The sequence below is a fragment of the Leishmania major genome, chromosome 36, assembly GCF_000002725.2.
Source record: "Leishmania major strain Friedlin complete genome, chromosome 36".
Lineage (NCBI taxonomy): Eukaryota > Euglenozoa > Kinetoplastea > Trypanosomatida > Trypanosomatidae > Leishmania > Leishmania major.
Window position 1 is genome coordinate 1742501 of NC_007287.2, and position 24226 is coordinate 1766726.

The 24226-nt window shown below is 57.2% G+C and overlaps 4 protein-coding genes across 4 annotated transcripts in view; all 4 read left to right on the forward strand.

Moving 5' to 3' along the window:
• Positions 1-2856, forward strand: part of LMJF_36_4520 (conserved hypothetical protein) — a gene marked incomplete at both ends in the record, with an annotated part of 3165 nt that extends 309 nt beyond the window's left edge. The window contains one exon of the mRNA XM_001686984.1: positions 1-2856. This exon is cut by the window's left edge and continues 309 nt beyond it. Within this exon, the coding sequence (XP_001687036.1) occupies positions 1-2856 (2856 nt within the window).
• A 1163-nt stretch (positions 2857-4019) lies between these two features.
• LMJF_36_4530 (putative ABC1 protein) lies at positions 4020-5621 on the forward strand (the record flags this gene model as incomplete). The annotated part of the gene is made up of 1 exon (XM_001686985.1): positions 4020-5621. One exon carries the CDS (start codon positions 4020-4022, stop codon positions 5619-5621), a length of 1602 nt encoding a protein of 533 aa, XP_001687037.1.
• Positions 5622-9204: 3583 nt separating this feature from the next.
• Positions 9205-10314, forward strand: LMJF_36_4540 (elongation factor-2 kinase-like protein; the record flags this gene model as incomplete). The annotated part of the gene is made up of 1 exon (XM_001686986.1): positions 9205-10314. The coding sequence occupies one exon, from the start codon at positions 9205-9207 to the stop codon at positions 10312-10314; it is 1110 nt and encodes a 369-aa protein (XP_001687038.1).
• A 5292-nt stretch (positions 10315-15606) lies between these two features.
• On the forward strand, positions 15607-19032 carry LMJF_36_4550 (related to elongation factor-2 kinase efk-1b isoform-like protein; the record flags this gene model as incomplete). The annotated part of the gene is made up of 1 exon (XM_001686987.1): positions 15607-19032. One exon carries the CDS (start codon positions 15607-15609, stop codon positions 19030-19032), a length of 3426 nt encoding a protein of 1141 aa, XP_001687039.1.
• Between the last annotated feature and the right edge of the window lie 5194 nt (positions 19033-24226).

The following is a 24226-nucleotide window of genomic DNA, read 5'->3' on the forward strand; positions in this document are numbered from 1 at the left end:
TGCGCGATCGAGGGCAACGGCGCGGCTGCTGCAGAGAGCGCGCGGGGTGGTAACGTCGGTGGCACGCCGTCCTCGTCGACCACGGCACCGGCACCGGCACACACATTTGTGTACACGAATGTGTCGAAGGTGTACTCGGCCATGTTTCCGCACCTGGTGCAGGTTTTCCGGGTAGCGACGCTGCTGCGCGCGTATGAGAGCGCCGACGCCCGCGCAGAGGTGCGAGACACACGCCGCATTGCACAGGTGGATATTGACGTGGCGGCCCGACTGGCGGGCCGTCTGAACCATCTTTTCTTGTGTGAGGCTGGAGAGCGCTCGACCGGGGCCCTCAGTGGTGCAGGCGCGCTGAACGTGACAGCAACTTACACGAACGTTGGACATCACCTCTTCCGCACCACCGAGAGCGCCCTCAGCTCTGTCTTGCTTCTCTTGTCATCGCTGGCTGCCCGCCCTGGCAGCGACGCGGGGCCTATTCTTCGCTACTTCCACGACGTGGGCGCCTGGGAGGCGAGTGCACTGGGCAGCCTTATTACCGAGAGTTACAGCATGTCGGTTCAGACGGTGCTGTTTTCGCTGTTCCAGCGCAGCTGCGAGTTCGACAACGTCGAGGAGGTCGCCGCAAAGTTGCTCCTTCAACGACTCGCGTTGCGTCCGCCGTATCAGTGGCGCGCTTTCCGCTTGTTGTACTTCAGCGTGCAGGATATCGGTGCGAGCGACACGCAAGCAGCAGAAGACCGGCAAGGCAGTAGTGCGTTTGGCCAGCTGTTCGTGTTCAGCCGTATTCAGCACGCTCTTCAACGGTGCCTCACCACAAGCGGCCGTGATAACGCTGGTGAGCTTGCGATCGTGAAGTCGATGCGTAAGGCTGTGTCAGCGCAAGTGCAGCGCGCCTGGCCGGAGCAGGGAAGCGCCGACAATGCGGGATCGCCATCGCGCAAGAGCAGAACCGACGCGCCGCCGCGACTCCTGTCCTACTACGAGCTCCTCGTCCTTGCAGCGCTGCAGGGGATGCCAGAGGCAGACCTGACGAAGGACGCAGAGTTGCTGCGGCGCGCTGAGCAGACGAACCTGTCAGCCGAGCCGGAGGTGCTCACTCCCTCCTTTCTGCGCATGCTGATGGCTTTCTGCTACACGGTTCCAGCGCCGACCGACCCGGCCCTCTCGCACGCGATGCTGTCCACGCCGTCCACCTTGGCTCTGTACGAGTCGCTAGCAAAACACATTTTCCAAATTCCTTTGTGCGCGAGTGCGGCAGTAGCAGACGAGGTGAATCAGCTGTTCGCCACCGCTGCTCTGCGTACCGAGACGCTGGTGGACCTGTGCGTGCGGAGCGCCATCCACAACACGCGCGAAGACGAGCTGGAGCTGGCAGGAGGGGTGACCGCGAGGGAAAACAGTGCAGCAGCGGCAACAGACCCGGTGGTGGTGTCCCCAGCGCCGCACGCACGTGCCAAGGCTGGGCCAGCAAAGACGGCGGGACCTCCTCTCCCACCGATTCCATCCCCGAGGACTGCAGAGGTGAGCACCACAGCAGCGATGCCTTCCCTGCCACTACCTCCCACGCCTACCACGGCGCTCTTCCACCTCGTGCGCCGTGATGTGTCGCTTCTGTTCGCCGGTAACGAGGACGTGCTGCAGCACACGCCGGAGGCAGCGCGGGCGCGGGCGAAGAACTTCCCGTACGGCTTCCGGGCCGTGACGCTCGCGACGGTGCACCTCCTCTTCGCTGCGTTGCGCACGGCGGAGTTTTATCACCACATCCGGCCTACCGACATGCTGCCAGTCATCGCGCAGCTGTTCGCTCTGCGCGCCTATTACCCGCTGTTACCTTCAGAAACAGAGGCGCAGCGCAAGGCGGCTCGTCGTATGCTGGCCTTGATGCAGAATACCTTGGCGCTTCTGCCGCAAGAGATGAAGGCGGCGACAGTGAATCAGCTTCTCTGCCGCACTCTGGTCCCCATGAGCACGACGACGGGGCACACAGACCAGCTCCAGCTCGCCTTGTTCGAGGCCTATCTGCGCTCCATGGCGACAGCGAGCGCCGCCAACGCGGTCACGGACGAGCTCATGCTGCAACACTGGGTCGACATCGCGGTACCGGCCATCACAAACCGGCACAGCGTCACGCTGTCGATTGCCGGTCACGACTTCCTCATTGCCGCCTTCCGTGCAGAGAAGTATGTCAGCCCGCTGTTTGTCCCGACTTACATCGCCCTCTACGTCCCGAGTGTCGAGCTCTTCAGCACTGGTGGCAGGGTCGGCCAGAGGTCTACCTACTCACCGCTGCCGGTGAGCGTCATTCAGCATTTCGCGCGCATGGTGCGGGTCGCCTGCCACGGCATCGAGCGGTGCGACTCGACGGCGCTGGCGCGGCTCTTCGAGGAGGACGCTGGTAGGGAGGGGGAGGCGACGATGCCAGGCTCGATGAATGCCGCGGCGGCGTACATGGCCAGCCTGTCTCCGGCGCAGCGAGCTGCGCTGCGTAAGCTGACACCGACGAGTGCCGTTCTTCTTGTCGTCTCTGCCTTGTTTGACTGCCTTTGTCTGCTGTGGAACAACACGCCTGGATACGTGAAGGTGGCACAGGACCTTTTCGTGGCCTACTTCTCTGGACTGTGCAACCTGTTGCAATGCACGAGCACGCCAGTCTTGCAGCGTGTATGCGCCTCGATCGAGGCAATGGAGGTGGAGCATCTGCGCGGCTCCGGTAGTGTGCAGCTCCAGTTCCTCAAGTACGTGAGCTCTGTCGTCGACTCGGTCCAGGGACCGTCGAAGGTGGGCATTGCCGAGTGGTTCCTGAAGATGAACAAGCGTATTCAAGAACAGAACTACGGGAAGCACTCGAAGCTGTAGCGCGGCTCGTGTTGTGTCGGAGTTTTGCGGGCAGCTCGGAAAGAAGATGGCGGGCCATTGCACGTGGTATGAGCCGGTCTTCGAGGACGCTCTCTCCCTCCCTGCCCTTGCGCGTGTTCTGCTACGGGGAGAGGAGCCGCGTGTAGTGGTGTTGACAGTTGATGAGCACACGGATGGCACACCTCTACGATCGCGTGTACTGCAGCGACGTCTTCATCTACACCTGCGCCTGTCGCCGATGGCACGTTGGTGACTTTTCTGGTGCCTGGCCGTGGTGCTCCCCCCCCCGTCCCTCGTCCTGTCTCTCTTTTCTTCTTTTTTTTTGTGTGTGTGTCTGGAAGGGGGGGGGGTGAAGGGGGCTTCTCTCGCCTCTACCCCAGGTGTGGTGTGGTCGAAGGGAACAACAGTATATATATATATATGTACAAGCGAGGGTAGAGCGCAATGAGTGTTTGGTGCTGAAAAAGGGACGCCGCGCACATCTTGCGCGAAAGGAGAGGGTCGTCTTTTTCACGCGATGGAGAATGTGGCGTGTATGTTCGCCTCTCGAGGTTTCTCCACGCGATGAGCATGCCCCCGGCCTTGCCCATATCTATCAATTCCTTAAAGGCGAAGCCTACGTAGGCGTCCGAAGAGAATGCAGCTCTCTCTCTCTCTGTACGGGTGCCGGAGGTGCTGTGGGTGCTGCCGCAGGAAGCGCAAGCATTTCCTAGTCCGCAGTGTAGGCACAACGTTCATATATGCTCATATAGGTAAGCATCTATATGTGTGCATCAGCGAGGTAATGCCGGATTTGTGGAGCGGGACAGTGTGAGAGGCCCATCGTCACTCAAACAACCCCTTTCGTGCGTCTTTGTTCGCCTCGCTGCATTGCGTCTCCCCTCTCTCTCTCTCTCCCTCCGTGTGTGCATGCCACGCAAATTTGACGTGGCGGGGTCACATCGTTGAGCATTCTCAAGACTACCTCAGCCTGCAAATAGTCTAAGAGGCGAACTTGGCCGTTGCCTCGCGAAGCAGCGCGAGGTCTGACACTCACTCAGTGCAACAGAGAGTCCGCACAAAAGCAGGAAACGCTCGAGCACGCTCTGCTGCTGCGTCGCCACCCCGGCTGCTGCTTCTTTTTTTTTTTGCGGTTTCTTCTTTCGAGTGCTGGCTGCTATGTAATGATGCGTGCATCTCAGCCATGTCGCGATGCCCCACTGTGCAACATCGCTCGCGGGCTGCAGCGCATCGCCTCGGCAATGCTCGCGAGCACTCGTGGGGTGGAGGCTGGTGTAGCCTCTGGTGCCACGTCCGCTACTTCATGGACAGCAGACTCGGCCGATGGAGCTGTAGGCCGTGGAGTTGCGCAGCGTTACGCGTCTTCTTCCCTGACGCTGCCGGTGGATGTGGCAGAGGATCTGTCGCAGCCAACGACACCGAAGGATATGCGGTACAAGCACGTGCCCTCCTCGCGGGTTGGTCGCGCGGCAGGCTTTGCCTCGCTCTTCATGCAACTTGGCTGGGAGAAGATGACCGGCAGCATTCCAGCGAGCGGGCTGCTCTCCGAGCGCGGCCATCAGCACATTGTCGACACTCTGTGTCGCATGCGGGGTGCCGTGCTGAAGCTAGGTCAGATGCTGAGTATCCAGGACGAGAGCACGATTCCACCTCACGTCGCGGCCCTCTTTGAACGGGTGCGCGATCAGGCGTTTGCGATGCCGCCCGCTCAGCTTCACCACACGCTTGCCACTGAGTTCGGCAACGCAAAGTGGCGCACCGATTTGTTCGACACCTTTGACGATACCCCCATAGCAGCGGCGAGCATTGGCCAAGTGCATCGTGCAACCTTGAGGCCTGGAGCAGCGGGAACTGACCCGACAGAGCCCCCCGTAGAGGTCGCGGTCAAGGTGCAGTACCCAGGTGTGGCGCAAAGTATCGACTCGGATGTGGCGAACCTGAAGATGCTCATGTCTTTGGGTGTGCTGCCGCCAGGTATGTTTGTGGACAAGATTCTGCAAGAGCTGCGCAAGGAGCTTAGCGCCGAATGCCGGTACACCCTTGAGGCATCGAAGCAGATGAGGTATCGCGACCTGGTCGCCGCTGACCCCGCTCTCTCAAGTCTCTTCTACGTCCCCCAAGTTTACCAAGCCATCACCACTGATCAGGTACTCGTCAGCGAGTATGTGCGCGGAGTCACAATCGACCAGCTCGGCAAGCGGCCTGGTGTTCCGCAGGAGCTGCGCGACTACATTGCCGAGAGCTTCATGGCGTTGACACTCAAAGAGTTGTTTGTGTGGCGGTTCATGCAGACGGATCCGAACTTCTCCAACTTTCTGTACAATGCAAAGGACAAGCGAGTGTATCTGCTGGACTTTGGCGCGTCTCGCGAATACTCGAGAGAGTTCTTGGATGATTACCTCGATGTCGTCACGGCAGCCGCCACTGGGGACCGCGAGTCGATCATCGCGAAGAGCATCACGCTGGGCTTCCTCACGGGCCAGGAGGTGCAGGAGATGCTCGACGCGCACTGCGCCAGTGTGCTACTGCTGGGGAAGCCGTTCCAGGATCGAGCGCACCCCTTCGACTTTGCTGCGCAGAACTTGCCGTCCCTCATTCAGGCAAATGTGCCAACTATGGTGAAGCTTCGCCTGCGCCCACCACCGTCGCCGGTGTATTCGCTGCACCGGCGCCTCAGCGGCACCATCCTCCTCGCGACCAAGTTCAGGGCGACCATTCAGAGCGGAAGGCTCTTCTGGAACATCCATGACCAGCTGCGGAAGTGAGCTGTGCTTCGTTTAATAAGAACAAAAAAAAAACGGCGGCCGTTGCTGGCGCTGCGATGCCATGACCGGTAAACGGGTTGATTCTAGCAGCAGCCGTGCTGTCTTTTCACGGAGATGAGAACGAGGCGTACAGGGAGGGAGCGACAGACATGAGGAGTGTCTTTCGGCTGCCGCTGTTCACCTCTCTCGCTGGAAAGTGTTAAGGCGATCAAGGTGTCAGGCCCGTCCTCTTTCCGCCCCGCTGTAGCCTTTTCTGCTGTGGTGAATGGACTGCACCCCCCCTTTTGTGCGCGATGATTTGCGATGTTCGCTGAGTGTGCCGGGGCTGTGGTAGCTTTGCGTGTCGAGGTTTGCATGAAGTCATTGTCTCTTCACATGATTTGTGTGACCGCCTTCGAGAGGGCGAACGGCTGAGGTGAACGACTTTACTGACAAGAGGGCTCGGGGCGATATATATGGACGTGACCATGCGGAAGGCGTTCGCGCGCAAAGAGTTCCCGTGGAGCGTTTTGTTTCTTTGGCACTCTCCGCAAGCGCCATGCAACCGCTCACCGGCATCGGTGCAATGATGACGGCGGAATCCCCTGGTTTCTCCGCTGCAGGCTGGCAATCGTTTGCGCTTCTCCATTTCCTCCCCGAACCTGCAAGCCGTGCACACGAACCACAGAGGAGGGCATGCCTTGATGTGGTATGAACACGTCACTACGCATGTACGGCGCCAGTGTAGTCCCCACCATGTTGCTCAACAGTGTGAATTCTCGCTGCCTCTTTCCTTACTCTGTTTTTTTTTTGCGTCCCTGTTCATTATCTGCCACGCACACAAGCGTGTGCTTCTTGTGTGCGTCTTGCTCTCTCTGCAGCGTGATGGTTCTGGTTCGGGATACAGTCGAAAACCAACGACCCCGAACGAAAGGAGCTCGGCTGCGTTGATATACACATACACGCCTGCCCAGCCAAACGCAACGGGCAACGAATAGCGGAAAGCCAGCGGACAAACAAAAAAGAAAATTGAAGGAAAGAGCCGAGCGACGTACTGCAGCTTTCAACCTCGCGAACAGGAAAGGCAACCAAGACGAGACACATTGTCATGAGAGCAGCGCGTGTGGCGGCACCGTTTCCCATCAAGCCCCTTCCCTTCATCCTCTACGCGTATTCATCGCCTTCCCCTTCTGCCTCTCCCTCTCCCTCTCTCTCTCTCTCTCCCTGTGCGCCAAAACACGTAGTTGTTTTGGTTGTCTGCTTTTTTTTTTGTTTGCCTTTTTCCTCGGTTGTTCTCACTTGCGCCGTTTTTTTCATGGTTACTCATTGCAGCTTTGCCTTCTTCTGCTTCTTTTCCATTTTTTTTTTCATACTTTCCACCTTTTCTCTTGGCATCTCTCGCTCTCGCTCTCGCGCTTCGAGCAATAACACGGCTCTTTAGTGCGCCGCGTAAGCAAATTAGTGTTCCGTTCCTTCACTGCCTATATATATATATATATATATATATATATATAGGATTTGCACGGAGGCGCGCGTCTTCTCGGTGGCGGGAAGACGGCGGCAACTCCACATCATTGCAGATACGCATTGACGGAGACGTCGCTGCGGCAATTCTGTTCTTCTGCACTTTCTTCCTCGCGCGTCGCCGCCGACCATTGCTTTCGTTTCGAACTCCCCCCTCCTCCATCGGTACAGCGGAGAAAGACGTGCAACTCTGGTCACCTACGTGACTCTTGTGATCACCAGCACATGCGAAGCCAGTTGATGTAAGGCAGCGAACCATCTCACCGGAAGTTGTATGAACTAGACGTCCAGACACCCCTCTGGAGACAATAGATAGCAGGACGAAACAGTTGAGTGGGTTTCATCGCTCACGAACGGAGGTCCTCGGGTTTGCTTTTTCGACCCTTTTCATACCCCAGCGCTGCGCTGCCACGTCGTTCTTACTTTGGCTGATCGTAAGAGGCCTCATTCGTGTCTTCTTTGGTGTTGTTCTTCATCGCCGTTGTTCCCGCGTTTGCCTTCCGTCGTTCCTACCCTGCCTTTTTTCTTTTGTTTGTCGCTGCGCCGTTCTGTTGCGCGTGTATATCGTCTGCTCATCGTCTCTTCATCTTCTCCGAGCTCTTTCTCTTCTGCCGCCTCAGCGATTTTATTGGGTGTTGTTTGCGTTGCCCTTTTGTTCGTTACCGCGCGCACGTGCGTGTATGTTGTGTGCTTGGGAGGAGAGGGAAGTCTTTTTTCTACTGGTAACGCTTTTTCTTTGTCGAGTATTGCCTCTTCGCTCACCCTCTTCTTCATCACACAACACCCACCAGCACCACCACCACTGCCATCGATCATCTTTCTTTCTCTTGGCCTCTCTCTGGTTTTCTGTGTGTGTGTGTGTGTGCTGTCGTTTCGTTGTACCTGACATCTTCGACGGATTTCGTGCTTCGCGCCTCGCTGCTTAGATTCCCAGCCTCGCCCGTCCTCCTGCTCACAACAGTGTATGTCCCACAGCTTGTATCGAAGTGGGTCATTGTGCCAGCGGACGCTCCCTTTTCAGAAGGAGCCTCCTCTGTTTTTGCTTGTGTGCGCGTGCTGGAGCGCGCCCTTTCCCGTCTTTTCTGCGACGGCACGTACACTTGAGCATCTCCTGCATCGAGGCGTTGTCGAGTGCGTGCTACCTCTTACTTAGCTTTCTGATTCGACGTTTTTTGTCTTGGTTGAGATGAACGGCGACACCCATGCTGCTCTACGGGCAAGAAAGCACTCTGACACGCCACGGGGCATGCGATGCGCACAGGACACTGCGTTGAAGTGCACCCGCAGCACCGAGGGCAGCCCGGAGCCGCTTTGTAGCAAGGCCAGCACCCCTCGTGGCAACCTGAGGCACGCATCGAGTACCACACGCAGTGCATCTTCGAGTGCCGCTGCAGACAACAATGGTAGCGCTGCAATCTCGTCGGCAGCGCACTCCCTCGCCAGCACACTGCATGACTCGGGCCAGAGAAGTCCGTTTCCAGACCCGCTGGTGGTCGCGTCGTCTTCGCCGGGCATCCGACAGCAGCGCAGTGGCCACGACGGGCACGGAAGGGTTGCATCGTCCTTCATCTGGAAATCGGCGTCTTTGCTGTCGTTGTTGGCTACATCGCCATCCGGGCCAGCGCTGGGCGAGGACCGGCAGTGGAGCAACAGCGCCGGAGCTGCTGCAGCACCGGCGCGCAAGCAGCCGTGGAGTGCAGCGCCACTGCCCGCACCGCCGGCACAGGCGAATGGGGCAGAGAGCACAAAGCCGTCTCGATACATTCTGAAGAAGCCTCCAGTAAAGAAAAGTGGCACCTCGGAGAGCACCTCGCTTGACTCCACGGCTCTGTGCGAGAACTTCACCGCGCCTACGCCGTCTGCACAGCTTTTAAAGCTGAAGTATCAGGGTAGCTCTGGTCTTCCGCCTCGAGGGGCAGATCCGAAACGTTTACCGTCTGCTAAATTTTTTGATTCGACATCGCTGTCGCTGCCCACATCACCTCCACAACCTGCTGAAGCAGCACGCAGAGCCTCTCGAGAAGATGGGGTGTCGCCGGAAGGTGACGCCAGCGACGCAGGACCGCCGCCTGCGACTTCCATGGTGGTCGTGAAGACGAAGCCGGCTGCAGCGCCGCAGCCACGTCCCGCGCCAGCGCCACGGTCTTTTCCCAAGAAGTGGACCCCACCAACGCACACGCACGAAATCCCGGAGCACTTGTCCACGGATGAGCCGGATGTGCTGGTGCCGGCGCAAAAGTACGTTTACGATGTAAAGACGTGCGCATGGAAGGAGGCGGATGCGATGATTCGCGTGCTACACCCAAATCGCGGTTTGAGCCAGGGGACGATGCGGGTGTGCTTTGCGTTGGAGGAGTTGGACGAGACGGGGTTCAGATCGCAAATGGTGGCGAAGATGTTTCGCCATGATATTTCAAGGGTGGTGGAGAGCGACTACTTCAACGAAGGCGAGGCGCAGTGCATCTGCGGCATTCTCGCAGAGAAGTTCAACCGGGTACAAGTGCCGGCGGGCTTTCAGCGGCATGTCGTCTCGTTCCTGCAGTGCGAGACGGTGCGCATCAAGCTGAGAGAGGCGCCGGCGGCGTACCAGCACAAACGATTGGGCTTCTTCTCATACCGCACAACCGACTCTGCCGACATCCTCTTCACAATGGAGCCGCGCCTAACAGGGAACTTCACCAAGTACACAAACAACTTTGGTAACGTGTACGATGGCTTTGAGAAGCGGCGGAGTTTGGAGGAGGAAAAGAAGCGGCACCGCGTACTCATGGCGGTAGAGGCGTTCTCGCACTTCACCCTGGTGGAAAGTGGTGGCTCGATGCTCGTGTGCGATTTGCAAGGCGTCAATGACTTCCTTACCGACCCGCAAATTCACACGGAGGACGGCAAGGGGCTCGGCATGGGCAACATGGGGCAGGAGGGTATCGACAAGTGGGTGGACGCTCACGTGTGCAACGAGGTGTGCAGAGCAATGATGCTCGAACCGCTTTCCAAGGGCCTGAGAAACTTCCCGCGAACAGCGGAGAATGAGAGTCGTGTAAGCTACTATCAGATTCTCCGGTCCAAGCTGCGCAGCCAGACCCCCGTGCGGCCCGAGGACATCATTCCGCTGAAAAAGCCGCTCTCTATGATGTCCGATGATGAGCAGTTGGAGTACGCCATGCGGCTCTCGGCGCTGTTGTCGGATTGATCTGCTCTCGGCGTTGCTCTCTCTCGCCTGTCTCCTTTGTGAGTCTCTCTCGTGATGCGCTTAATCTACCGCACGATAGCCCTCTCAGGTGCACCGTGCGCCTATGCTGTCTATCGTGCCTTGCGGCTGCGTCGTGGCCGTCTCGATCTTTTTTACGTGACCGAAGCTGACGCGCATGTGTGCAGCAGGGTTTGCTGCGCCTGTTGTGTGCTGTGGTGGCTCGTCTCGTTCCCCCTCGGTACTTCCCTTTTCAGCGTCATGCGGCGCACATAGTAGGAGGAGTGGGCGACGTGCGTGCGTGTCTGAATGCACGTTGCTAGGTGCACGAACAAGAACTCCCTCTGTGTGGGTCTGCACGTCGACGAGGCTGGCCGCCGTCCAAGACGTATGCGGGTCTTGGTGTTGTTCGGTCCAGGCGAGCGTGCGATAGATGCTTCCGTGTCTCTTCTGATCCTTCCATTGCCGTCGCCATGGAGTTGTCCGCGCCGCCCAAAGCCATTTTGTTTTCGTCTCTTCCCTTCCGTGGGTTTCTCTTTTGAGACGATGCCCACACAGACGGGTACCCGAGCTTGTGTGTTGGTCGGCACATCTGCTTCGACGCGATTTGTCTGCCTGCTCGCTGCGGCCACTTTTCATTAGCGGCCCGTCGTTCTCCTGCTTGACCTTCAGTTGCTCCTACATGTTTTCTTATTGCATTTTTTTCGTGTGGGTGCCGTTGTTGTTGGTCTCATTGGTTCTGTGCGCCCCTGCATCACCTTGCCCATCACCATTTAAATCTCTCTTTTTGTTTGGCTGTTTGAAACTCTCGGTCGTGTGATCGTTGCGGTGTCCGTGTGTTTTGTTCGCTGTACGGCTGCGCACTCGCTTCCTTCTCTTTTCTCGACGCTCATCATATTTCGATTGATAGCATTCTATGCCCTCTCCTCTGGTCATATATATATATATATATATATATATATATATATATATATGCGTATATGTCTGTATGTATCCGTCCCCCATTGCGAGCACTGTGCGTCGGGGAGGAGCTGGGGCCTTGAGAAGCGTCGCTCAGCATCGTTTTTTTTTTTTGCAGTATCATTTTGTCCTCTGAATGAATTCTCTGCTGCGAAGAGGGCGCGCCTTGTTATGTATATGTGCCCCCCCCCCTCCCTCCTTCCTCTCCCTTCCCTCCCACCGTATTCGACGCGGCTTTCACTGGGACTCAACTCTTTGATTCGCCTCGGGTGTAGAAAGCCGCCGGATGTATGAGAGAGAGAGGGCGAGTCGACCCATCAATGCGAGCTGTGGATCGGGACACCCGAAAACGCTGAAGAAACAATGACACCCCTAATCAGAAAAGAAAAACGGAACATTGCCATCATAAGCGTTCTTTTTTTTTTGTGTGTGTGTGTTTATGTGCTTTCTTTCTCTGTTGTTGCTCTTTGTCGATCGTTCTGCGTGCGCGTCCTTTTTTTCCTCAACACCACTCCTTTTATGTGTGTGTGGCGCGACACTGCTGCCGAGCACGGACACCCCGCCCCCCCCTCCCCTCTGCCACATCCTTTTCGCCCTTTTTCCGTTGTCGCAGCACTATCTCCCCGACGCAGTGGCCAACGCTCCCTAAACCTCTTCCTTGTGATACGGTTTGTTGCCACGGTCGACGGACCAACTTGCAAAGCGAGGGGATGACACCTATCAACCAAGGGGCTGAAGGCATGCTGGTTCGAGACAGATGTTTCAAGGACGCAACTGAAGCGTCTTTTTTGTTTCAGCTTCTCTTTTAACCTACTCATCTCTGTGCGCGCCCCTTCCGCTTGATACACACCCACGCCTGTCAGAGGCGTGCGGATTCAGCAGAGGGCGGAGCGCTCCTGCCACCACACACTCACGGCAGCAGCGTCCCAGCTGTTGCGGCGCATGCGGGCAAGCCGTCCAGATACCCGCACCTGTGGTATCGACATAAACCTAGGGGAAAGGCAACGAATCCGTTTCCACAGACAACAACGCGGGTGCGTAGCAGGCCCCGGGATGCAGAAACGCCAACAATGTGCGCACGCGCTGCCAACCGTTGCCGGCATGGTGAATCATACAGAAACAAAGATGCCAGAGGTGGGTAGCGCAGAAGTGATCGACGCGAAAGGCACCACGAGATCCATGCCGATCAGCTCCACCGCGCTTGTCTGCGAAGCGCACGGCACCTCCGACGTCCCGGGCGGGTGGGCTGGCGAGGCCCGGGTGCCGGCAGCATGGCGAGAGCACCCCGAATCAATGGAGCGAGTCCTCCAGACTCCCATGTGGAGTGGCGCCACAGCGTGGCATGGGATGGCGCGGCGTGAGGCGCCGGGGCGGGAAGGATGGGCCGCAGGCAGGGGTGTGCAGGGTCTTGGAGGGAGGACAGGGAGAGCTGGCTAGGCGCGTGGCCTGATTCGAGGGCCGGGGCTGGGCGGGCGCGACCCAGACGACCTGGATGTCGCCGTGGTGCGGCAGCGGTGGTGGAGCTGTGGTTGTATGTGCGTATATTCTGTTGACTTAGGTCCTCGATCGAAGCGCTGAATCTTTTTTTTCTTAACATTTTCTTCCGTCTCAATCTTTTCATTCTTGTTTGATGCACGGACTTTTGCTGGCCTTACTCATGCCTTGGGCGATTTCGGTGCGGTTGAGGAAAGTGTGTCCCGACTCCGATGGTGCTACGAAGTATGGTCGAGGTTCTTCCTTCAACCTTTGTTTTTGACTTTACATGTCGCGACTCTGCGACTTTGCATGTGATTTTGTCGATGGTGCGACAGCTTGTTTTTTGTTCTTGATTCTGGCTGCTATTAGCTGCTATCCGTCTTTCCTCGTCTCATCCCGGGTGACCAAAGGCCTTTCGCCTTCAGATTAACGGAGCCGTGCATGAGTTGTTGTCTCCACACCGCGAGGACTATGTGTGTGTGTGTGTGGTGGGGACGGAGATGGGGACGCATATTTGTTTCAAGGCCGATTTTTTTTTCATGCCCAACCCCATCTTCTGCGCCTTAGAAACCTTCGGCAGAACACGCGGTGGAAAAAAGGCAGGCAGACCATCACAAAAAGTCAGCGAAGCGTGCGGCGCAGACAGAAGGGCGGCGGGAAGACAGCCCAGAAAGGAGGGCACCTTGGAGGCTGTCATAGTTAATTGGTGCAGAGCAGCGCACCTCTCTTCTCCTGTCTATGGTTGTAACGTTGCAGCACGCGTGGGCGGTACACTAGCCGCACGCAAATGCGTATCCAGTCGTGAACAGGGACACACTCACCCATCAAACAAACGAGGATGCAGGAGGAAAGAGGTGTTTAACGGACTGTGGAGAAGTCTATATTGGCGGGAAGGCGAATCTACTGCATGGATGGGCTCGGTGTCGAACTTCTTCGCCTTCCCTTTTTCAACGATGTAGACAACGCAAGAAGCTGTGCGGAAAAATGCTGAAGAGGGCAGTGTTTTCTTTTTTTTTTCTTCGCTTTTTGCCTGTTACTGCTTGTGGCTGTGGGTGGTGTCGCAGTGTGTGCGTTGAGAGCAGCGATCGGGTAACGAAGCGAAAAGAGAGGGGAGGGGGAGGGGTAGGGACGTGGGAGCGATGCTGATTCACGTCACTTCAGTTTTTGCGAAGAGTTTCACCAATCGCACCTGAAGCAGCATCAACTGCATGTTAGCCGGCGTTCATAGTCGTTGGGAAAAAGCTATGTCAGTGGGGTGCAGTCGACGTGCTGCCCCCCTCCCCCCCCCCGCAGACGCAGGCATCTCAGGAAGATGGCAGGCGAGGAGGGGGCTTCGACAGTCGACCTCTTCGAGGTAACGCCACTTGCTTTGCTCGCTCGGAGAGCTGGAGAGGAGTCTGGAGGGGTGAGGACGGGAGGAAGGGACGCGGTCTTGGAGTGGTGACGATGTCGCTGCGACGTATTTTGCACCACTCGCCAGTGTCGGTCGTCCGCCGCCGGTTGGTCATGTCCGGGCGATGAGTGCGTGAGCGTGTGCTGAACGCCTCTGCTGCTCTGCGTCTCGACGGGTGCCAATGGCTGGTCTTTGCCCACTTTTTTTAAACCTTACTGCTCTTCACCGCCTCTTCTCTCGCATCTTTTTCTGCTCTTTCTCTCTCTCTCTTTTCCACTTCTCCTGCAAGCGTTTTTGCTTCTCTTCATCTCCACCCCTGTGTCGCCTCATCGTCTTCCCATGAGACTACCACGTTTTGCATGGGCTCTTTGTCTTTCCTCGGCTCGTCTTGTTCGTGCGGTGTGCGCGTGGGGCATGCGACTGTGACTCTCTCTTGCACACGGTGCGCACCCCTGCGTGTTCTCCAACTCTCTCTCTCTCTCTGTGCTGCTGTCTGGCTGTTCTTGTATGCCCAGACAAGGCAAAGGAAAACGGGGTGGGGACAGCGGAAAAAAAAAACAGAGGAAAGGGACGTCGGAGACAAAGGCGTGCTGCGATCGATTTGTTTGGCAAGCCGCGCATCTGCGTCTCTTCCTGCTTCGCGCACAGCAGAGAACGCGACTAGAAGAGAATAACGTGAAAGTGTACAGAGAGACCGAGGCACACGGGTACGCCAGCGCACAGGCACCTTCACAGCTTTCCTGAACTTCCGCCACACGAGCAGGAGCAACACCAACAAAGTAGAGCTGCTGTTCATCCTTTTCACATCCCTTTTTGTTTTCTTGTGTCCGTGTGCGTTTCTTCGGCTGAGCACTTGTCTGTGTCTTGGGTGAGGTTTTTGCATGTGCGTATGTGGTATCCTTCTCTTTGTTCGAGCCGAACTGTGCCTGCCCACCTACCTTCCTCTCTCCCGCTTTGATTCTGCTTTTAGTTGAAGTGAGCGGTGTTCACGTTAGCGTGTGGAGTGCTTCACTCCACCATTCCTCTCCCTCGAACAACCGAAAACAAGTAAACAAAGAGAAGAAAGGCACAAGCCTGCGACTATTCATGGACGCATTCTTTGGTCCTCCGTTTTCTGGCCTGTGCCGATCTGGGGGGAGTACCTGTCGCCGTCGTGAGCCTGTCTTCAGAGTGTTGTAGCTCACTTTTTTCTCTCGCTCTTATCAACTCAGCACTTTGTTTTTTTCCTCTCTTGTTGTTGTCTTGCTCTCTTCACATATACGTCTCCTCTTCCCACTTCTGCAGACGCTTGCTTACACACGCGCAGGTTTGCACTCCTGGAGTTTCCCCCTTCCCCTCCACACACACACACACAAGTCATTCCGTTGTCTGTTCGGGCTTGGAAACTGCCGGTGCAGCTCCCTCGCTTGCACCTTTGAAGATCATCACGTTCCCGGCCTTTGTCTCCTTCACGTACTGCGAATACCATGGAGAAGGGGTCCCTTGAGACCCCGAGCAGTGTGAACGGCAGCTTCTCCGTTGTGGATCACGACTTGGAAAAACCTCTTCATACACGATGCAAGACAAACTCGAAAGCGACGGCCTCTGTCGCCAGGCCACCGCGCGACTGCGCCGACTCCGTCCGCGTGTCGCGCCAGCATAAGTACCTTGACGCTGACCAGGTCAGTTTTGGCAAGGACGCCACCTCGGCGCTTTGGGTGCCCAATGCAGGCGGCCCGACGAGCAGCCTACGCACTACCGACGAGGCGTCGTCCACGAAGGGCGGTGACGGCTTCGCTATGCCGTCGCCACAGACTTGTATCCCTACCATCGCGCTGGCCCGATACGTGCGGCCAAGTAGCGTCGGCGATGCCGCGCCGGTGATTGTGCGAGGGCACAAGTACGTCTTCAACAACCGCACCAGGCGCTGGTTGGCTCACCACATCACAGTTCGCGTCCTGCACCACAACCGCGGCATCCATCAGGATAAATATTTCGCCACCTTCGCCGTGGAGTTGCTGGACCTCGTGAAGCCGGCGACACCGATGCTCGCCAAGGTGTACCGCCACAACATCGATCTCGTCTCGGAGACCGACTACTACAGCCTTGGGCAGGCACAGGCGTTGTGCGAGGAGTTCGCACGCGACTACACGCGCACGGCCGCCCGCTCCCACTACGTGAAGTTCCACCTGCCGCTCCTCACCAATCGCGTCGTGGTCCGCCTCGACATGGACTCCGTTCTCGACCCGGCCATTCGCACCGCTCGTAAGGGCTTTTTTTCGTACCGCACCCAGGACACACGGCAGGTAATGTTCTTGATGGAGCCAAACACAGTCGCGTGCGAGGCTCTCGGCATCTCCTTTGCATCTCGTGAAGTGGACGAGGGTAAGTGCTACAGTCGCGGCGACGCGATGTGGTCGCGCGACATCTACCGCGACATCGCGGACGGCTTTTCGCACTTCACCTACGTCAGGAGTCGCATGTGCATGGTGGCGCACGGGTTCATGCGCAGCAACGGGTATCTGCTAGATCCTCTGTTTCACACGACTGACAGTGAGCGGTTCACCATGGGTGATGCAGGGAGGAGCGCTATGGAGGACTGGGTCGAGGGGCATCGGTGCGGTGACACCTGCCGCGCCCTCGGCATCTCCAACTTCAACAACGACGGTGAGTGTGTCAAAACGTTTGCCGCCTGTGTCAACCCACTCGACACGGAGGAGAACCACTACACCGATTTCCTGCGGAGCGTTCGTCAAATGCGGGTGATAGTGCACATGGACGCGGCGGAGATCTTGAGCGACTACAAGACGGATTCTGCTGTCGACACCGTCTCGGAAAGCTCTGATTGGAGGCTCACAATGGCCGTCCTTCAGCCGGCGCCAGTTTCGCCGGCTCCGCTCAAGGTGACCTGCGACGCCGTGAAGTACGTCTTCCTGCCTACTCGTGCCAAGTGGATGGAGGTACCGATGCGGCTTACCGTATCCGCGTCAGCGGTGCCGGATACCGTGGACGGGACGTATGCCTTCTTTGCCATCGAGGAGGAGCGTGAGGGCGGGCGTCCGGTGCCGATGCGTGCGCGGTTTCTTCTGCGGCCTGAGGCTCGGGATGCGGACTACTACCACTTCGGCGACGCCTACTGTGTGTGCGTGACCCTGGGTCAGGCCTTCCGCGAGTACCGCGCGAGCAACGTGTGTGCGCGGGAGCTCGATTTCTACGCCGCCTATGCGGTGCGTGTGCCACAGGCCAACATCCCGGACTGCATCAAAGCAGCCGTGCACGACTCCGATTTCTTTACTCGCACCACGGCAGACTCCGGCGACGTGATGTTCGTTGCTGAGCCGGAGTTTCAGTCCTTCTCTCCACGGTGTTCACCGAATGCCGACGGCGTGACGGAGGACGCCGCAGGCTTCGACGACCTCGCGCTGCGCCACGTTGTCGACGCCTTCTCGCACTTCACGCTGCACAAGTCGGGCAATCATCTGCTGGTGTGCCATTTCAAGTGTCAGGGCGGTCTCCTCATGCACCCAAATATCAACACTTCCAGTGGTTGCGGGTTCGAGACGCTCAACGACGGCCAGGCTGGCATCGACGCCTGGGCGCGGGCGCACACGTGCAATGATGTGTGCAAGCTTCTGGGGATGGAGCCGCTGCCGCGGGAGTTGAAGCTGTACGACATTTCTTCGAGTCCGTTGATGCGGTACATCAGGCACGTGCAGGAGCACAAGATGGGTTCCGACGAGATGCTCGAGTTGGCGTCGCCATCGCGCAGGATGTCGGACGCAATGCTGCCGGCGGCGTCTGACGCGGCTGCCCGCCAGTCGGAGACGGCAAGTGCGAGCTCTTCTGCCACTGCATCGACGGCGACAGCCGCCGTCGCCTCCTTTGTGCGACCGACCCCACCGACCTCGGAAGAAACAATGCTCCGCCCGTGGGTGAAGCGGGGCTGCAAGCCGAGCGCTGCAAGCGCCAAGGAGACGGCAGCGCAGCGCCGCACACTGACGCAGGAGGAGCTGATGCGCCTCCAGTCGAAGGGGATCGATACGAAGTACATCATTCCCGCAACGCGCTACGACCTTGATATCGACGACTTTACGTGGACGCCCAAGCGCATCTTTGTGCGCATCGTCAACCCGGAGCGTGGCATCGGTCAGGGTGGCATGCGTGTGTGTTTCGAGGTCGCAGACGTGGACCCCGATACCTGCAAGGAATCCGTGATGGTGGCGAAGATGTACCGCCGCACGATCAAGCATGTCGTGGAGAAGGACTACTTTATGAGTGTGACGGTGCAGAAGCTGTCCTCGCTCTTCGCGAAGGACTTCAACAAGGAGAGGCGTGAGGGTCGTCCCTTGCTCCTGAATGTGCTGGATAGCGCCGTCATCGCATTGAACCGTGCGGACTTGTCGGCGGAACTGCTCGCCAAGCGCACGGGCTTCTTCTCCTATCGCACGGAGGACACGGAGCGGGTGGTGTTCTGCGTGGAGGAGAGGCTGCTTGGTCGTTTCACCAAGTACAACGGCAACATGGGCGAAGCCTACCCCACAAATGAATGCCGCCTCAGTCCTCCCGCCGCCCGCGAGCGCACCATGGTCTTCGAGGCGGTGGAGGCGCTCTCGCACTATTCCCTGGAGAGGAGTGAGGGTGGCTTGCTCGTCTGCGACATGCAGGGCGTGAGGAACGACTTGACGGACCTGGAGGTGCACTCGTACGATGGCCAGGGCCTGGACATGGGCAACTTTGGTGCCCGCGGCATCGAAAAGTTTGCGCTGCGCCACCGCTGCACCAGCGTGTGCAAGAGTCTCAACCTCCGCAACTTGCGCGACAGGCACTTCGTCGTGACAGATGATGTGAAGACGAAGAACCGATTTGTTGCCCTTTTTGAGCGCATCAAGGAGATTGGCAACATGGAGGAGTAAGCGGCGAGGAAACGAGAGAGCAACATGGGAAATAACGCAGTCGCCACGTAACCGCGTGCCCCCGGGGAGCATGGGATCGTCACTGCTCCTATTGTGCCTTTGCTCAGGGTGAGCTCTGCCTGGTACCCGGATCTCTTCGCGCGCCTCGCTCCACCCCTCTCTGCCCTCTTCCTCAGCCCCACCTCAGGCGAAGGCGCAGATTCTGAGGAAGAGCGACGTCATCGTTCGGACTCCGTTGGCGTTGTCGTTCTCAGCTACTGGTACCGCACCTTGGGGAGCCAGCGTGTGTGTGTGTGTGTGTGTGCGTGTGCCATTGCTTGCCCGCGTCCGAGTGCGAGTTGGAGACCACACTCCTCCAGGAGGGGCCTCAGATGCGGAGGAGATGGCAGTGGACACATTTTCCAGCCGCCTCCGCAGTCACTTGGTGGAGGAAGACGACCCGCTCACATGTACCCTCCGCCCTCCCCACACATACAAAGACGATAACAGGGTTTCTCCGCATCGCCAACGGCTCCCGTGCTCAACCATGAAACTACTGTTCACCTCTATGCTCACAATGCACGTTCTCTATCTTTTTCTCCCTTCGCGTGCCGCGTGTGCATCAATATGGTTTGCCTCAGGACTACTGTTGGTTGATCGCGAACCGAGGCAGCGAGCGGGTACAAGGTAAGGGTGGGTGGGGTGTAGGGGAGGGGACAGAAAAAAAAGGAAGAAGCGGTATACTCACATACACGCATACCGGGTGACCAGGTGCGTACAAGAATGAAAAAAAAAGGAAGATCCGTTGTTTGACGAATTCCGCTTCTGCACCTTCCTTCCCCCCCCCATCTCTTCCCTCTTTGCTCTGCGTTCGACTGGACACTCTTTACAAATCGCGTGTTTTGGTCACTGGTTATAGTTCAATTCCTTTTTTTCCCCTATGTTTATCTTGTTTTTTGTGTTCCTCGCCTTCTTTCGGGTACAGTTATTTTGCCACTGCTCGCTCTCTGTGCAATGGATGACTGAGCGTGTGCGTGTGCGTCTTTCTCTGTGCTCTCTTTTTCGGTGCGTGCGCAGCTCGCTTGCTTCTTTTCTTTTGGTCAACTGCTGATGAACGCCATAACTCCACCTTCCCATCCTTTCCTTCGCTTCCCTTGCCTCATTTCCGTTTTCTACAATTTACTGTGGTACTCGCGTTGTTCGTCGATGTGACATGCACTAAAAACACACCGTAAAGTGCCTGTGCGGATGTGCCTAAGAGATTCGCTTGTGCAGCGTGCGAAAACCACACAGCCGTTTTTTTTTCTTCCGTATTTCGGTTTTTCTGCGTTGCAGCTCATTCTTTCCTCACGGTTTGTTGCTTCCTTCCTTGTGATTCTGCCGTTGTTTGTCCGTGGCGCCGGCTTAGGCTACCCTCTTCGTGCTTCGACACCTGGGCGTCTGCTGCCCACCTCCCTCCTCCTCTTTTCACAGCTTCGTCGTTTCATTGAGTATCTTTATTTTTGTTGTTTTTGTTTCGCGTTGTGTTGTGACCTTTTCCAGGAGCGAACAACCCCCCAAAAAAAAACAAAAAACAAAAGCAGAAAGAAATGGCCTCACAAGCGGCACAGATTTCGGCGCATCGACCTTTGCTTTGATTGTTGGCTCTTCCGTTCTCCGCTGTTTTTCAGCTTGACGTGGCATCTTTTTGTCTCTTTGGTGTGTCCTTTTTTTTGTTGTTAGGGAGGTTTCGCCTCGCGGTTTGCTTGTCTTGCGTGCCCTGGCAGGCTACCAGGAGGGAATCATAGGTGCCTGTATATTCACGCCTACGCGTCTACGTGTGGGCACACTCACTGGTTCAAAAAGATGTGCTCGGGCTGCGGAGCACGCGAGCCTGCCCTTGTGCTGTCCTTTCCCTTTTGTCTGCTCGTGTTCCTTTCCCTGCTCTGTGAATCCGTAGTCGTCCGGGGTGCGTATCGCCAGAACATGGTGGAGGACAACTTCTTCTATTGCCCTTTTCTTCCTTTTGTGCCGTTCTTCGGGACATGTACTCGTGCCCTGTGCTCCGTCTACGTATACGGAAAACAGCGATGTCGTTGCCGCTGTCGAGAGCAGCGTAGCGCTGTGCCTGTTCGCCCTTCACCGGTCTCTCTAGGTGAAGGGTGTTTCAGAACAATGTGCCTTTTTTCGTCACGCTTCCAAAAACGGATGGTCTGCCCTCCTCCCCCTCCTCCTCTTCGCCGTAGATTTTTGTGTGCTCCACTTTGCGCCCCACTCCTCCCTTCCCTTATTCATCATCGTGCCTTGTTGGTCTCTGGATATCTTGCTGCCTGCTTGTAAGTGCTTGTACTCTGTTTCATGTGTTTCTGTTGGCCGCTGATCTCTTTCCCTTCCCTACCACTTATCGACCTTCCTTGTCAGCTGCCAGCTGTTGTGTCTTTTCTACTCAAGGCGTTTTTTTCTCGTTCGCTTCTATTGTTATGATTTCTCTCCGGGCACCCTCCGTGCGTGCGTGTGTGCGGGTGTGTTTGCATTGGTTTGGCAGGCAGTCGATGCGCGGGCCCTCTGTGCCGCGTTGGCCACATCTCCATGCAAAAACAAAAAGACATCAGAGGAGGGCAGAAAAGGAAGTGCAATTGGTCACTACAAGCATCGCTGCGGCATTGAAGGCGACCAGCACAGTGGCCGATTTTCAAGTGCACATGCACGTGGCGCTGCGTTTATCTGACGTTGTGCCGTTGCTGAGCTGGGCGTTGCGTGTTTGCTGCTATTCTTTTTCTTTTTCGTCACACCCCGCCTCTTTTTCTGCTGCTTTGCTTTTGGTTTAAGGGCCCTTACAGCGGAGAACACCTCAGTGCGTGGTAGCACACAGCCCTGAGTCTCAGTCTTTGTGGGAAGGATGCCATGCAGGCCTCCTCCTCCCTCGATCTCCCTCCCAAATGTCGGACCACTTCTGGTGGTGACAGGGTCAGGCACCCTACGCTGTGGGAAAGTGAGAGCGATGCATCGCTGCTCATGTCGTCGGTGAGGCTCTGGACGGCGTTGTGTGGGAGCGACATGCGACAGTGAGCACGCTTGTGCCATCCATATGATAGGCAAGGTGTCAGCGTGGCTCGAACGTGCATCCTACCCGGCCCTCGCACTGCCCATTGGTGCGGTTAGCCTGAGCCACCCCGAAGGGGCTGCGGCAGAGATGGCGACCCATCGCGATGGGAGGGCGGCTGTGGGGTGGGTGGGTCGAGTGTGAGGCAGGGGCCGTGCTGCGAGATGGCTGTGTCGGCGCACTGCTGTAACGCGTGTGTCGTGGCGGGGGAGTGGGAGGGGGTGGGAGGGTGCTTCGCACCGCGCGGATGCGCCTGTGACGGGCCGGGGGCTGGTGGTAGAGCAGCGTTTGAGATCATAGCTTACCGTGGAAGGGGCACGCTGAGACAGAGCACAAAGAAGAATTGATTTACATGTTGGTGCGTGCCGCGTCTCTCTGCCTCTATGGCGTTGGGTTTCCGGCTTTTGCGCATGCCTCTCGCTCCGTCACCCCCCCCCCCGGTCATCTTCCCTTCCTCTCCGCTGAGTTCTTCACTTTTTTCTTTGTCTTTTCGGCTCCTTTTTTGTTCCCCACCTCGATTTTGTAAGCATTGTGTCAACCTTCATTGAACGAGGCAAGAGGGGAGTGCGGGTGATTCCCTTACCGCCACCAAGGCGAAAAAACAAAAAAGGAAAGGGAGCGAGCATCTGCTGATGGCGTAGCGGGGTAGTCAATTTGTTTTGTCTTTTTGCTGTTGCGCCTCCACTGCCCCGGTGCCATCTGCTTTTGTCGTGCGCTCCTCTTCTTGCCATCATCTCGTGCTTTCTTCGATAGTTGTGCGTCTCATTTTGGTTTATGTTATCGAACCGGTGCGGCAGTGCTCGTTGAAAACCTCTACGTTGTTCTGCGGTTGCAGAGCCCTTGCATGACATGCATCCTTTCTGCTTTTTGTTAAAATCGCTCATCTTTTGTCTCTCTCTCTCTCCGACGTCTGTTCCAGTGTTTCTGTGGTCGAATCGCTTCTAATCATCGTTTTTCTCATGTTCTTGTGTGCCGATAGCTCGCTCATGTTGCCCACGTTCACGTCAGTGTTGGCTTTTCGATTTGTTTTCTGTTTCTCTTCCCTCTTCTTTTTGCATTTTCGAATCCTCAATGACGCCGGCCACCTCAGCGCGCGGTATCCGCGTCGAGTACCCACGCTTTCTGGGGAAGCTGCGAGGCTGCCGCCTACCCCTGGGTGCGGCTGGCGGACGCGTGGTGTCGGTGGGCAGGCTCGGTGCCGCTCTGTGCGGAGGAGACTTGCTGCCGCGATGATGCTTGTACGAGCTCACCAGGCGGCATGCCGAGGACACGGTGCGTATTGGAGAACAAGAGGCACGCCGATCAGCTCCACCGCGCTTGTCTGCGAAGCGCACGGCACCTCCGACGTCCCGGGCGGGTGGGCTGGCGAGGCCCGGGTGCCGGCAGCATGGCGAGAGCACCCCGAATCAATGGAGCGAGTCCTCCAGACTCCCATGTGGAGTGGCGCCACAGCGTGGCATGGGATGGCGCGGCGTGAGGCGCCGGGGCGGGAAGGATGGGCCGCAGGCAGGGGTGTGCAGGGTCTTGGAGGGAGGACAGGGAGAGCTGGCTAGGCGCGTGGCCTGATTCGAGGGCCGGGGCTGGGCGGGCGCGACCCAGACGACCTGGATGTCGCCGTGGTGCGGCAGCGGTGGTGGAGCTGTGGTTGTATGTGCGTATATTCTGTCGCCTTGTACTTGGTGGAATATGGACACGCTGAAGGTGAAGATATAAACGCCCCCGAGTATATATGTGCGTGTGGACATCTCTGCGATGAGAAGTTTTTGTCTCTATGTGCAATTGGTGCCACAAAAAGTTTCCTTTTCTTAGCTAGCGACTGCGCCTTTTTTTGTGCGTTGCTGGATTGGTCGTTGTTGTGCATGCGTTCTGCGGCGTATGCACGAGGGGGCAGGCCGTGGTTGCGAACACGGCAGGACCATTTTGTATTCTTTTTTTTCGGGTGCGGTTCCCTTTTGGTGTTGTTTTTCTTTCCAGCTCTCTTTCTCTTTTGTATAGGGCGTGTGTTAGTTCTCCTTCTTCTGTACTCTTTGGGGTGGCGTGTTTGTGGTTGTAGTTGCGCGTGAGCTTGTTGTCAATGAATGCTTTTTTTCTTTGCATTCGGAGCGTTGGGTGAGCTTCCCTTATCCATGGGAG